Here is a 13861-nt window from a genome sequence, read left to right as displayed (position 1 = left end):
ATTCTTATTGAATTATATTGTATTGGTATTCGGTTCTTGTTGGCGTCATGCTTTTTTTTTGGAAATAAAATGTGAAGCTGTACAAGAAACTCGGAAGCTTGTGATAGTGATTGTTTTTATATAGAGCATTACCCTAATGCCGTCAGCATTGTTTTCTAAGCTCCTGGTGAGTGCAAATGTTTTTTACTGTTATTTATTTTTTATATTCATTTTTATTAATGCATATTGTTTATATATATATATATATATATATATATATATATATATATATATATTATTTATTAATGCATAATGTTTATATATATAAGCATAGTTTTTTGCAGTTGGCTTATTTTGAAACTGTTCTTAGTTCACGTACACTGGCGGAATAATGAACAGATTTTGCTCTTATGGAAAGAAATTGGTACTTTTATTCACCAAAGTGGCATTCATCTGATCACAATGTATAGCCAGGACATTAATAACATGAAAAATTACTATTACAATTTTAAAAAAAAAAAAATGTCAGAACTTCTTAAACTACTTCAAAAAATCCTCCACGTGCAGCAATGACAGCTTTGCAGATCCTTGTTATTCTAGCTGTCAGTTTGTCCAGATATTCAGATGACATTTCACCCCACACTTCCTGTAGCACTTGCCATAGATGTGTCTGTCTTGTCGGGCAATTCTCACGCACCTTACAGTCTAGCTGATCCCACAAAAGCTCAATGGAGTTAAGATCCATAACACTCTTTTCCAATTATCTGTTGTCCAATGTCTGTGTTTCTTTGCCCACTCGAACCTTTTCTTTTTGTTTTTCTGTTTCAAAAGTGGCTTTTTCTTTGCAATTCTTCCCATAAGGCCTGCACCCCTGAGTCTTCTCTTTACTGTTGTACATGAAACTGGTGTTGAGCGGGTAGAATTCAATGAAGCTGTCAGCTGAGGACATGTGAGGCGTCTATTTCTCAAACTAGAGACTCTGATGTACTTATCCTCTTGTTTAGTTGTACATCTGGTCTTCCACATCTCTTTCTGTCCTTGTTAGAGCCAGTTGTCCTTTGTCTTTGAAGACTGTAGTGTACACCTTTATATGAAATCTTCAGTTTTTTGGCAATTTCAAGCATTGTATAGCCTTCATTCCTCAAAACAATGATTGACTGATGAGTTTCTAGAGAAAGCTGTTTCTTTTTTTGTCATTTTTGACCTAATATTGACCGTAAGACATGCCAGTCTATTGCATACTGTGGCAACTCAAAAACAAACACAAAGACAATGTTAAGCTTCATTTAATGAACCAAATATCTTTCAGCTGTGTTTGATATAATGGCAAGTGATTTTCTAGTACCAAATGATCAATTTATCATGATTACTCAAGGATAAGGTGTTGGAGTGATGGCTGCTGTCTAGATTTGATCATAAATGACTTTTTTCAAATAGTGATGGTGCTGTTTTTTACATCAGTAATGTCCTGACTATACTTTATGATCAGTTGAATGCCACTTTGGTGAATTAAAGTACCAATTTCCGTCTGAAACAGCAAAATCTGTACATTATTCCAAACATTTGGCCACCAGTGTACGTGTCAAACTAGTTATTTTTAACTTGAGTTTTAATTTACGAGTAATCGATTACTTGTTTTTAGTGGGTTAGAGAACTTGACTACAAAATTACTCAAAAATGCCAAGTGGGTGTGTTCACACTATCTGTGGGCGTATTTGCAAAAATATATGGGAGGTCCATGTAAATGAAGTGGCGCAAAGCCTAATTAGCTTTTTAAATTTTTTTTATAGAAGTAAGTTGTTGCACGTAAGACGCCTGAGAACCATGTCTATTCTCAAAGTCTGAAAAATTATGCCACTGACAATTACAGTTCATACTAGTCATTGTATATTATGACAGTAGATCAAAATGATTAATTATACTTACATTATCTATAATGTAGGGGCCTACCTCTAATTAGTCCCAACAAACACCGCCGTTTCCTTGAGTTTTTAAAGAGTGTCATAGAGGTATTACAAAATAACTTAAGACACAAATAGTCTGTATCTCTGTTGTTTACTCGCTACAAATGTCTTATGAATGGGCCGTCTTCAATTTTTTGAAAAATTGTTTTTAGGTGATGTTTAAGGGTGGGTTTATCTGAAATAGATGATATCACAATAATAGACTGATTATTCAAATAACCTGTTTCAAGGTTCACGAGTACTGATTATAACACATAAATTACTCAGAAAAGAAACTGGAATATACAGTTCTACTTGTGGATATGCAATTTACTTGCCACTAAGTGTCTGAATTCAAAATCCGACACCCCGTTTACACTGGTCGCAAGAGGCACATCGTGTCTGGTCAAAAGCATATCTTTTCCATCCTTATCAATGACGCTGTCTATACTGGAAACGTCTGTCGCATAGCGCCAACAGTAAACGGATGCCCCGTTCTATTGCCGATGCGCTCAATGCATCAACACTTTGCATAAGAGCTTGTCGGATCAAAAGGGGTATTTTCAACAATGTGCATTCAGGGGTCCAATCGGCAGCACTAGATTTGAGGGTTCCTCCATAATCCCAACTGAACAGTCACTCTCACACAGTCACTCCATCATATTTTAATAAAACCCGTCTCTCTCTTCAGGCCTTCGATGCATTCATCTACATCTTCTTTGCACTGGAGATGGTGGTGAAGATGTTGGCTCTCGGGATCTTCGGTAGACGTTGTTATCTGGGAGACACCTGGAACAGACTGGACTTTTTCATCGTAATGGCAGGGTGAGACTGTAATTACTGATGCTTTATAAAAGAGTCTCAATTGGATGAACATGATTCAGGTGATGTCAAAATTAATCAGTGTGTAGCAAGAAGAACTCAGTGTATATGAAGAACTCAATGTTTCTCTGGCAAAATTCTGCAGTCAATTTATTGTCAAGCGTTTATCTCAATTATGGAGATTTAAAATTGACATCCAGATTTAGATAGCCATGTAAAAGCATTAGTTTAATCACTGGATGAATTTCATAAGGCCTGTCTACTGGTATGTATAATTTGCTGGATCATGAGTTTGATTTGTTTCCAAATTAATCTGTTCATGTGATGCTGAAAGTTTAATGCAATCTCTTCTTCTTTTGGATCAGTATACCACTTCCTCTGTTTGGTAATCACTTGTTAACCTTACCTGTGTAAAGTTATATCCAATATATCAATTTCGTCGTCTTGATGATGTAATGGCAGGAAACCCTGCAATCTGGTAAATGCCGCAATAACGGTTAATGTCTGATTTTATCATGCTAAAATCATGTTAACACGCATTACTTTTGAAACAGTGAGTATTTTAATGTTTACAGATTGGCCCCATTGACTTCCATTGTAAGTGTCTCACTGGAACACACATTTTGAAGGAAATTTTTGAAGAAAATGAGGGATGAGTCAAAATTAATTTTTGCTGTTGACTGAGCTGAACTTATATTGAACCCGGAATATTCCTTTTAAAATGTCTTAATGTAAATGTAGAAATGCATAAAGGTTTGTGTGAGGGTTAGGTTTAGGGTTTAGGGTCACGGGATAGAAAATATCATTAACTTAGTATTAAAACTATGACAGAAACACAAACTTATTTATATATAGTCTCTTCCATATATGGTGTCAGATCTTGTAATGACTGTGGGAAACGCAGGACAGATGGGAAGCTTTAATTGATGACAGTTTTGATATGAGCATGTGTGTTTGCATATATGTAAATCTGTTGAACATATGATGAGGTGTCAGAGTTTAGTTTAACAGCTGTGTGTGTGTTTGTGGAGCTTTAAGATGGATTCTGATCTGATCATTTTAAACAACATAACCATCATCACTGCTCTACATCAGAGAAAGACGAGATTAGTACACATGACCGCCACCACATCAGCATTTTTTAGTGGGAGTTTCTGATTTGCGGGGCTTTTTAATTACAGAAATCAAAGCAAAGTTGTAATCATGAATGCTGACTATTCAAGCAGTTTGGACATATGTTGTGTACTGTAGTTGAAGAATAGCAATTCAACTTGCAAGACAATTTTACTCCTTTAGCCAGCCTATTAGGCTTGTGCAACAAAATTGACATAAGTTCAGGCATGAAACTCTGAATGGTGCAAGCTGATAGGTTCTTTATACTTGTCTGTTAGCCAATAAGATCACTTACATGTAATATGTCAAGCCAATTGGCTCACATGGTATAAGCTGATAGGTCCTTTGACATGTAAGCCGGTTTTCTCTGAAACCCTCCTCCGCACCTGCTACAAGGGGATTGTTTTAATGTCTAATTGTGCTGCAGCATGTCCACATGCTTAACCCTCCTATGGTATTGAAAAATGGCTCCGCCCTTTGGTATTCACGGTCATTTTTGACCGGAAGTGTCAGATATGTAACCCTTTTTTTATGATGATAATGATACCATTTCTTCTTCCCTGAAGTAAGAACAATAAAATTAGAAATTTCTTTTGGGATTTTATGCAAATTTTATCTTATTTGCATGTACATTTCTAAATTGATTAATTACCATTAATTTCCTTATACAAATAAGCACATTTAAAAAAATAAATAAAATAAAATTCAGAACCTACACTTCTATAAGTTGAAACATGAAGGAAACATGAGAATGTGACATAAATTGGAGGCAGATTGCTGCCATCTGTTGAACAAAATATAAATAATATGACTTGAAAACCATGTCATGCCAGTAACAGCCAGTAAATGACTGTAGACACATACTGTGTAGTCTGATGGCTTGTTGTAACCTAATTTTATATTTTATCATTTGGATATATATTTAGACATTATCAAACTATTATTTGTCAAAGTTTAGCATTTTAAAATTGATTTGAAGTGTCAGTTTTTGCAGTTAATGTCATTATGCTGCAATCAAACCTGACCATGGTGTTACAAAGAGAAAACACTGAATATGCATTTTTATACCAATAATTTATTTCAAAAATAAAAATGTAATAATGCAAAGTAAATACATAATAATATCAAGAAAATCAACATCAAGAAACAGAAATTAACGGCAAAATTCTGAAAATTAGAGTATAAAACAGAAGAATCAGAGTAAACATTTAAACATAATTTGAAACTTCTATAGTAAAAATGTATTTAGCAAATGTGAGTGAGTGTGTGTGTTCTGCATTGTGAGTGTGTTATCATCTCAACCCTTCATTTCCGAGTGTGTGTTTAGCAATGTGATTGATTTACTGGTATTTTTGACAAATGTTAAAAAAACAAAACAAAGCTCTGTGTTATAGTCTCACCAGTTCATGTTTGTGTGTGTGTGTGTGTGTGAGAGTGGGTGTGTATGTTTTGCACTGAGGATGTTTTAGAGTCTCACCCTGTGATTTTTGTCTGTTTTTTCTTCATTGTGGCTGATATATTGATTATATTTGACAGATAAAAAAAATTGCTCTGTTCAAAATAATTGCTCTGTTCATTTTCAATGGTCGGTCAATTTTGACCACAAATACCAAAGGTGTCACTTTTTTTTATGACCACTTAGACTTATTGAATCAAGCCCATTTTTGTTTTGTATGTTCAGATGGCAAATGGAGGAAAACTCACCAAGTCTTGTACTGCTCAGATAAAAGAAACCATTTTTATTAAATGAGAAAAATGTGTTTAGGTCAAAAATGACCGCATACCATAGGAGGGTTAACTCATTATGTCTGTGTATGTTTTAGCAGAAGCAAGTCTCAGTATTTGCTCTACAGCAGCATAGCAGGTCTAGTCCAAGAACATGCTAAATCTTTCTGAGAGTTGTCATGACTAAACTACATTTCCCATGATTTTCTATGGCAGCTTGACAATTATAATGTAAATACAGAATACAAGCATCAATTACACAGCAAATACACATTATTTGCTCATTGTTTTGTTGCACTAGTGATATAAAGTAGCTTCCTTTCTTCATCAGTAAGGTAAAAAGCAAAAATACTGTATGAAATTGCCCAACCTGTCCCTTTGATTTGGACTTACAGTTGTGCTCAAAAGTTTGCATACCCTGGCAGAAATTGTGACATTTTGGCATTGATTTTGAAAATATGACTGATCATGCAAAAAAAACTTTTAGTCTTTTATTTAAGGATAGTGATCATATGAAGCCATTTATTATCTCATAGTTGTTTGGCTCCTTTTTATATCATAGTGATAACAGAAATCACCCAAATGGCCCTGATCAAAAGTTTACATACCCTTGAATGTTTGGCCTTGTTACAGACACACAAGGTGACACACACAGCTTTAAATGGCAATTAAAGGTTAATTTCCCACACCTGTGGCTTTTTAAATAGCAATTAGTGTCTGTGTATAAATAGTCAATGAGTTTGTTAGCTCTCACGTGGATGCACTGAGCAGGCTAGATACTGAGCCATGGGGAGCAGAAAAGAACTGTCAGAAGACCTGCGTAACAAGGTAATGGAACTTTATAAAGATGGAAAAGGATATAAAGAGATATCCAAAGCCTTGAAAATGCCAGTCAGTACTGTTCAATCACTTATTAAGAAGTGGAAAATTCAGGGATCTCTTGATACCAAGCCAAGGTCAGGTAGACCAAGAAAGATTTCAGCCACAACTGCCAGAAGAATTGTTCAGGATACAAAGAAAAACCCACAGGTAACCTCAGGAGAAATACAGGCTGCTCTGGAAAAAGACGGTGTGGTTGTTTCAAGGAGCACAATACAACGATACTTGAACAAAAATGAGCTGCATGGTCGAGTTGCCAGAAAAAAGCCTTTACTGAGCCGATGCCACAAAAAAGCCCGGTTACAATATGCCCGACAACACCTTGACACGCCTCACAGCTTCTGGCACACTGTAATTTAGAGTGACGAGATCAAAATAGAGCTTTATGGTCACAACCATAAGCGCTATGTTTGGAGAGGGGTCAACAAGGCCTATAGTGAAAAGAATACCATCCCCACTGTGAAGCATGGTGGTGGCTCACTGATGTTTTGGGGGGGTGTGAGCTCTAAAGGCACGGGGAATCTTGTGAAAATTGATGGCAAGATGAATGCAGCATGTTATCAGAAAATACTGACAGACAATTTGCATTCTTCTGCACGAAAGCTGCGCATGGGACGCTCTTGGACTTTCCAGCATGACAATGACCCTAAGCACAAGGCCAAGCTGACCCTCCAGTGGTTACAGCAGAAAAAGGTGAAGGTTTTGGAGTGGCCATCACAGTCTCCTGACCTTAATATCATCGAGCCACTCTGGGGAGATCTCAAATGTGCGGTTCATGCAAGACGACCAAAGACTTTGCATGACCTGGAGGCATTTTGCCAAGACGAATGGGCAGCTATACCACCTGCAAGAATTTGGGGCCTCATAGACAATAATTACAAAAGACTGCACGCTGTCATTGATGCTAAAGGGGGCAATACACAGTATTAAGAACTAAGGGTATGCAGACTTTTGAACAGGGGTCATTTCATGTTTTTCTTTGTTGCCATGTTTTGTTTTATGATTGTGCCATTCTGTTATAACCTACAGTTGAATATGAATCCCATAAGAAATAAAAGAAAAGTGTTTTGCCTGCTCACTCATGCTTTCTTTAAAAATGGTACATATATTACCAATTCTCCAAGGGTATGCAAACTTTTGAGCACAACAGTATATCACTTGAAGGCACATCGCATCATAATTAGAATCTCCAAACTCATAAGTAGGAACTTCCCAGGAGGATTTAAAGGTGTATGAGCCTTAGAGAAGTGTTTGTCAATGCTGCTCTTGAAACCCAAACCAGATAACTCCAATAACTAGTATTTTTAGACAGATTCATTAAAAGAACTGACTCACAAGAATCATTCATTCATTAATCAAATGACACTGGCCATGTTTGTTGTTGTGAGCAAGCAGTGAGGACATCGCAAATAAAAAACGTGTAATTTTTTCTCACAACTCATCTACAATTTATTTTGCCATGACACAGTAGATTCAGTAACGGTGCAGGAAACACTGGTCTGTTGTGCTCTCTTTCTGTGAGCACACACACTCTCTCTCTCTCTCTCTCTCTCTCTCTCTCTCTCTCTCTCTCTCTCTCTCTCTCTCTCTCTCTCTCACACACACACACACACACACCCAGTGATGTTGATTGTCCCAGATGGGCAGCATGAGTATTAAATTAAAATGAAATGTGGCTTGTCATGGTGAAATTGTCAGTAATGTCTTAAAGTGACTTCTCCATCTGCTGTGAAATGAGACTTTCAGTTTCTCTGCACACAAACAATCGATAAATGAGGGAGTTACTGCTGTGTGAGTGTGTGTGTGTTACTCTTTTACTCGTTTGGTCATGATAAAATGTTAGCAGATTTAAAACCTACAAATATACAAGTGTGCAATGCATATATATATATATATATATATATATATATATATATATATATATATATATATATATATATATATATATACACACACACACTGCCGGTCAAAAGTTTTGAAACGCTTGACTGAAATGTTTCTCATGATCTTAAAAATCTTTTGATCTGAAGGCGTATGTGTAAATGTTTGAAATTAGTTTTGTAGACAAAAATATAATTGTGCCAATATATTAATTTATTTCATTATAAAACTCAAATTTAATTAAAAAAAAAATCTTTTTTGAAATTGATGACTTGGACCAAATAATAAAGAAAAGCAGCCAATAAGTGCCCAACATAGATGGGAACTCCTTCAATACTGTTTAAAAAGCATCTCAGGGTGATACCTCAAGAAGTTGGTTGAGAAAATGTCAAGAGTACATGTCTGCAAATTCTAGACAAAGGGTGACTACTTTGAAGATGCTCAAATATAACACAGTTTTGATTTATTTTGGATTTTGTTTAGTCACAACATAATTCCCATAGTTCCATTTAAGTTATTCCATAGTTTTGATGACTTTACTATTATTCTAAAATGTGAAGAAAGAAAATTATAATAAAGAATGAGTAAGTGTTTCAAAACTTTTGACCGGTAGTGTATGTGTATATATATATATATACTTTCCATTTTACTAGGGGTTCCCAAACTTTTTTGTTAGCTCAATTATGACCTAAATTATTTTACTTGAAGTATCCCCTGATATTTAATGTAATGTGACCTTTTGAAAATATAATACATTTTTTGTCTTTGAACTTCATTTTCCTTATTCTTGCTATATTTTAACCCTTTAAGCTTGCCAGCGGGCCCACGAGAAAAAATTATAATTGTCAATATATTAATAACTACAGTCTTGAGCAACACAAAATAGGTGTCATTTGAAAGGTTAGAAGCTCTGCTTTACAATGCATGTAGACATTATGACCAAAACTCAACAAGTGCTTTAAAATTTGCAGACATAATTTATTATTATAAAAAATTGCACTGTACATAACATCAAACTGATCAAATCGCCATGTGTCATATGTTGTTGGAAAGCTCTTAAAGAGTAGAATACAACCAGCCTTTATTTTTCTTGCAGACAAAAATACAGTGAGTAATAGATAAATATACACTATATTGCCAAAAGTATTCGCTCATCTGCCTTTAGATGCATATGAACTTAAGTGACATCCCATTCTTAATCCATAGGGTTTAATATGACGTCGGCCCACCCTTTGCAGCTATAACAGCTTCAACTATTCTGGGAAGGCTTTCCACAAGGTTTAGGAGTGTGTTTATGGGAATTTTTGACCATTCTTCCAGAAGCACATTTGTGAGGTCAGACACTGATGTTGGACGAGAAGGCCTGGCTCGCAGTCTTCGCTCTAATTCATCCCAAAGGTGCTCTATCGGGTTGAGGTCAGGACTCTGTGCAGGCCAGTCAAGTTCTTCCACACCAAACTCGCTCATCCATGTCTTTATGGACCTTGCTTTGTGCACTGGTGCGCAGTCATGATGGAACAGGAAGGGGCCATCCCCAAACTGTTCCCACAAAGTTGGGAGCATGGAATTGTCCAAAATCTCTTGGTATGCTGAAGCATTCAGAGTTACTTTCACTGGAACTAAGGGGCCAAGCCCAGCTCCTGAAAAACAACCCCACACCATAATCCCCCTTCCACCAAACTTCACAGTCGGCACGATGCAGTCAGACAAGTACCGTTCTTCTGGCAACCGCCAAACCCAGACTCGTCCATCAGATTGCCAGATGGAGAAGCATGATTCGTCACTCCAGAGAACGCGTCTCCACTGCTCTAGAGTTCAGTGGCGGCGTGCTTTACACCACTGCATCCGACGCTTTGCATTGCACTTGGTGATGTATGGCTTGGATGCAGCTGCTCGGCCATGGAAACCCATTCCATGAAGCTCTCTACGCACTGTTCTTGAGCTAATCTGAAGGCCACATGAACTTTGGAGGTCTGTAGCGATTGACTCTGCAGAAAGTTGGCGACCTCTGCGCACTATGCGCCTCAGCATCCGCTGACCCCGCTCTGTCATTTTACGTGGCCTACCACTTCGTGGCTGTCATTCCCAATCGCTTCCACTTTGTTATAATACCACTGACAGTTGACTGTGGAATATTTAGTAGCGAGGAAATTTCACGACTGGACTTGTTGCACAGGTGGCATCCTATCACAGTACCACGCTGGAATTCACTGAGCTCCTGAGAGCGGCCCATTCTTTCACAAATGTTTGTAGAAGCAGTCTGCATGCCTAGGTGCTTCATTCTATACACCTGTGGCCGTGGAAGTGATTGGAACACCTGAATTCAATTATTTGGATGGGTGAGCGAATACTTTTGGCAATATAGTGTATGTCTTTGACAATTATGTTGGTGTTGCTTATATGCTGCGTTTTCACTTATAACTTCACGAAAAATAAACGGAACATAAAATATAATTTACCATCTCTTAGAGGAGGTGATTATCTTTCAAACGAGTCCACACACAAGATAATCGGATGCATAGATCATTAGATAATCCACATGAAGCACAATGTTACATATGACCACCAGGAGATGGCGCCAAATACATGACACAGACTCAATGATGACTCAAATGACACAGAATGAAACTTATTCTGTGAAATCTCATTACTAAAATCATGTCTGCATGCTATGCAAACCTTTAGTTATTGTTGTGTTTGCATGTGTAATTAGTTCTTATGTACAATTATTATGATTTATTTGTTTGGTGACATATTTGGACACTAATTATTTTTGAGATGCTATAACTTTTGATTGCTTTTTCGTATCAAAACAACACATTTTCAGAGCCACCTTATTTACACCCAGAGATATAATGTCAAATCAGAAAAATAAGAACAAAAGTTAATTTTTAGCTCAATTTGTTTTGTGATTTTTCAACAGTTTCTTAGGCTGAGAGTCTCAGAATGTGATATAATCTATATCATTAAAAAATTGCACTGTACATATTATTGTAATCAGCAAAAACATCAAACTGATCAAATCGCCATGTGTCATATATTGTTGGAAAGCTCTTAAAGAGTAGAATACAACCAGCCTTTATTTTTCTTGCAGACAAAAATACAGTGAGTAATAGATAAGTATATGTCTTTGACAATTATGTTGGTGTTGCTTATATGCTGCGTTTTCACTTATAACTTCACGAAAAATAAAAGGAACATAAAATATAATTTACCATCTCTTAGAGGAGGTGATTATCTTTCAAACGAGTCCACACACAAGGTAATCGGATGCATAGATCATTAGATAATGCACATGAAGCACAATGTTACATATGGCCACCAGGAGATGGCGCCAAATACATGACACAGACTCAATGATGACTCAAATGACAGAGAATGAAACTCATTCTGTGAAATCTCATTACTAAAATCATGTCTGCATGCTATGCAAACCTTTAGTCATTGTTGTGTTTGCATGTGTAATAAGTTCTTATGTATAATATGATACAGTTGACATGATTGGGAACAAAACAAAAGCAGTTTTTCAGAGCCACCTAATTTACACCCAGAGATATACAATGTCAAATAAGGTGCATTTTTGGCTTAATTTATGTGTGATTTTTTTAGCTTTTTCACTAAAATTGTTAAAAGTTTTCTTTACAATGATGCCGAAAAAAGAAAAAAAAAAAAAAACATTTTTTTGTTGAGTTATACACCTTTAATTTTGGGTATGCCACTGAAACATGAAATCTTTATAAACACCTTCAGAGCTTAAAGGGTTTATAATCCTTTATACTTTAAAATATTTAGTTTTTTTCTGTTGTTATTAAAGATTATTCCTTAAAATTTAATGGAATTGTCTTATGATATTAAAATGCGTAAATCATATAATTTATAACATTTTATTTACTATTGGGATTTCTATTCCAGTCAGAGATAATGCTACAAGTAATCCTTGTCTGTCAGTCTGATGAAGCCTACTGTCCGTCATGGACATTTTCATTTCCCTGATAATTTTATGAACGTTTGTCGTTCCCTTTGTGTATGTGCATTTGATATCTTGATATGATATTGCAAAAATGGACATTTTTAGTAATTAAAGTAGACTTCATAGGAGTAATAAAGTCAGGGGCGTAGCAACCATTATAACCTGGGACGAGGGGTCCCTGTAACTTCTAGAATTTGTTTTTATTTTTTGGAAATTATACATTATATTTTAAGAGTTTTGCCCGACGTTCAAGGACATGGTGGCCGGCCTTATAAAACAATGGCTTATTTTTCGGTTAAGCATTAAAATGCACCAACGCACCAACAGTTAACTGTTAATCTGCTTTTCAGGACTACAGGGTGAACAATGTCAGGTTTATGAGTTACTTTTAAAACATCATTTAATTGATGATAATGAAAGCAACTGTTACATCATAACTTTGTATGGAGAGTTGTGTGTAATTGACTCTTTTTTACTCTTCTTTAGGGTGGTGGAGTATTCTCTGGACTTGCAGAACATCAATCTGACGGCCATCAGGACGGTTCGAGTCCTGCGTCCACTGAAGGCCATCAACAGAGTTCCCAGTAAGTCTGATCTCTCTATATTCAGTCGTTTACATCCTTCACTGGATGCTTGTGTGTTTTAAAGTCAACATGAAAATTGATTTGGTCTTATTGTAAATGATTTATCAAAGAAAAAAGTTTGTCTTTATAATCTTTCATCAAAGTGTAATAAATTTAAAACAACTTTCCTTTTCGGTTGACGTCATTTTCATGCACCTGTCATATAGAGACACTTTACACCATCAAATCAATTCACCATGATAAAATCCAGTTTCACTCAGAAATACGTCACATTACAGAAGTTACAGAATGCCGTTTCATGTTAACCATCAGTGTTCATTTTGACACTTTTATTTGTTTTAGTCTTTTGATGAAAATATTTTGTCGTGTCACATTTATTATTTTTAGTCGGTTTTACTCTGACTAAAATGGCTTATACTTTTAGTTGACGAAAATAACATATTTCAGTTGATAAGAATGTGTAGAATGACAAACGTGTGTTAAACTGTAACAAACCAAACTTTAATCAAATTTAATCAAATCACATTTATTTAAACATCTATCAGACGTATTAAAGACATAATACAACCTGAACTCCTGAAATAATATCATGAGGAATATTCTGAATTCTTTAGAGATTTTCCCTTGTTTTATGCAGTTTACAAATTCTTCCCTGAACTCATATAGTGAAAGACTGTAAGTGGAAATCATGTCTTGATTACTATAAATTGTGATATATGATTTATTTAGTTCTGGTATGGACATACGGTATTCATTGCATTTGTTCAGGTTCTTAAAAAGTCTTAAAACTCTCTGAAACCCTCAGAAATCAGCGCTTTCCTCAACATATTCAACAGTTTCCTGAGTGTTCATTAATGTCGTGTTGAACGTTCTGTTACACTCTGATATTGTATGCAAATGAGAGGAAGAGAAACAGATGCCGAAAGAGTGAGAATCACCTGACATGGAAAGTTTTTACCGGAAGA

General features: G+C 35.9%; 1 protein-coding gene across 1 annotated transcript in view; it reads left to right on the top strand.

Moving 5' to 3' along the window:
• The window catches only part of LOC127446217 (voltage-dependent T-type calcium channel subunit alpha-1I-like), a 168928-nt gene that overhangs the window by 50596 nt on the left and 104471 nt on the right, over window positions 1–13861 (top strand). Inside the window, exons 3-4 of the mRNA XM_051706967.1 lie at window positions 2614–2747; window positions 12799–12896. Coding sequence (XP_051562927.1) covers window positions 2614–2747; window positions 12799–12896 — 232 coding nt within the window. The remainder of the gene's footprint in view (window positions 1–2613; window positions 2748–12798; window positions 12897–13861) is intronic.

This window comes from Myxocyprinus asiaticus, chromosome 9 (genome assembly GCF_019703515.2).
Source record: "Myxocyprinus asiaticus isolate MX2 ecotype Aquarium Trade chromosome 9, UBuf_Myxa_2, whole genome shotgun sequence".
NCBI classification, from domain to species: Eukaryota; Metazoa; Chordata; class Actinopteri; order Cypriniformes; family Catostomidae; genus Myxocyprinus; species Myxocyprinus asiaticus.
Note: the sequence above shows the minus strand (reverse complement) of the source record. Positions and strands in the feature narration are given on the sequence as shown.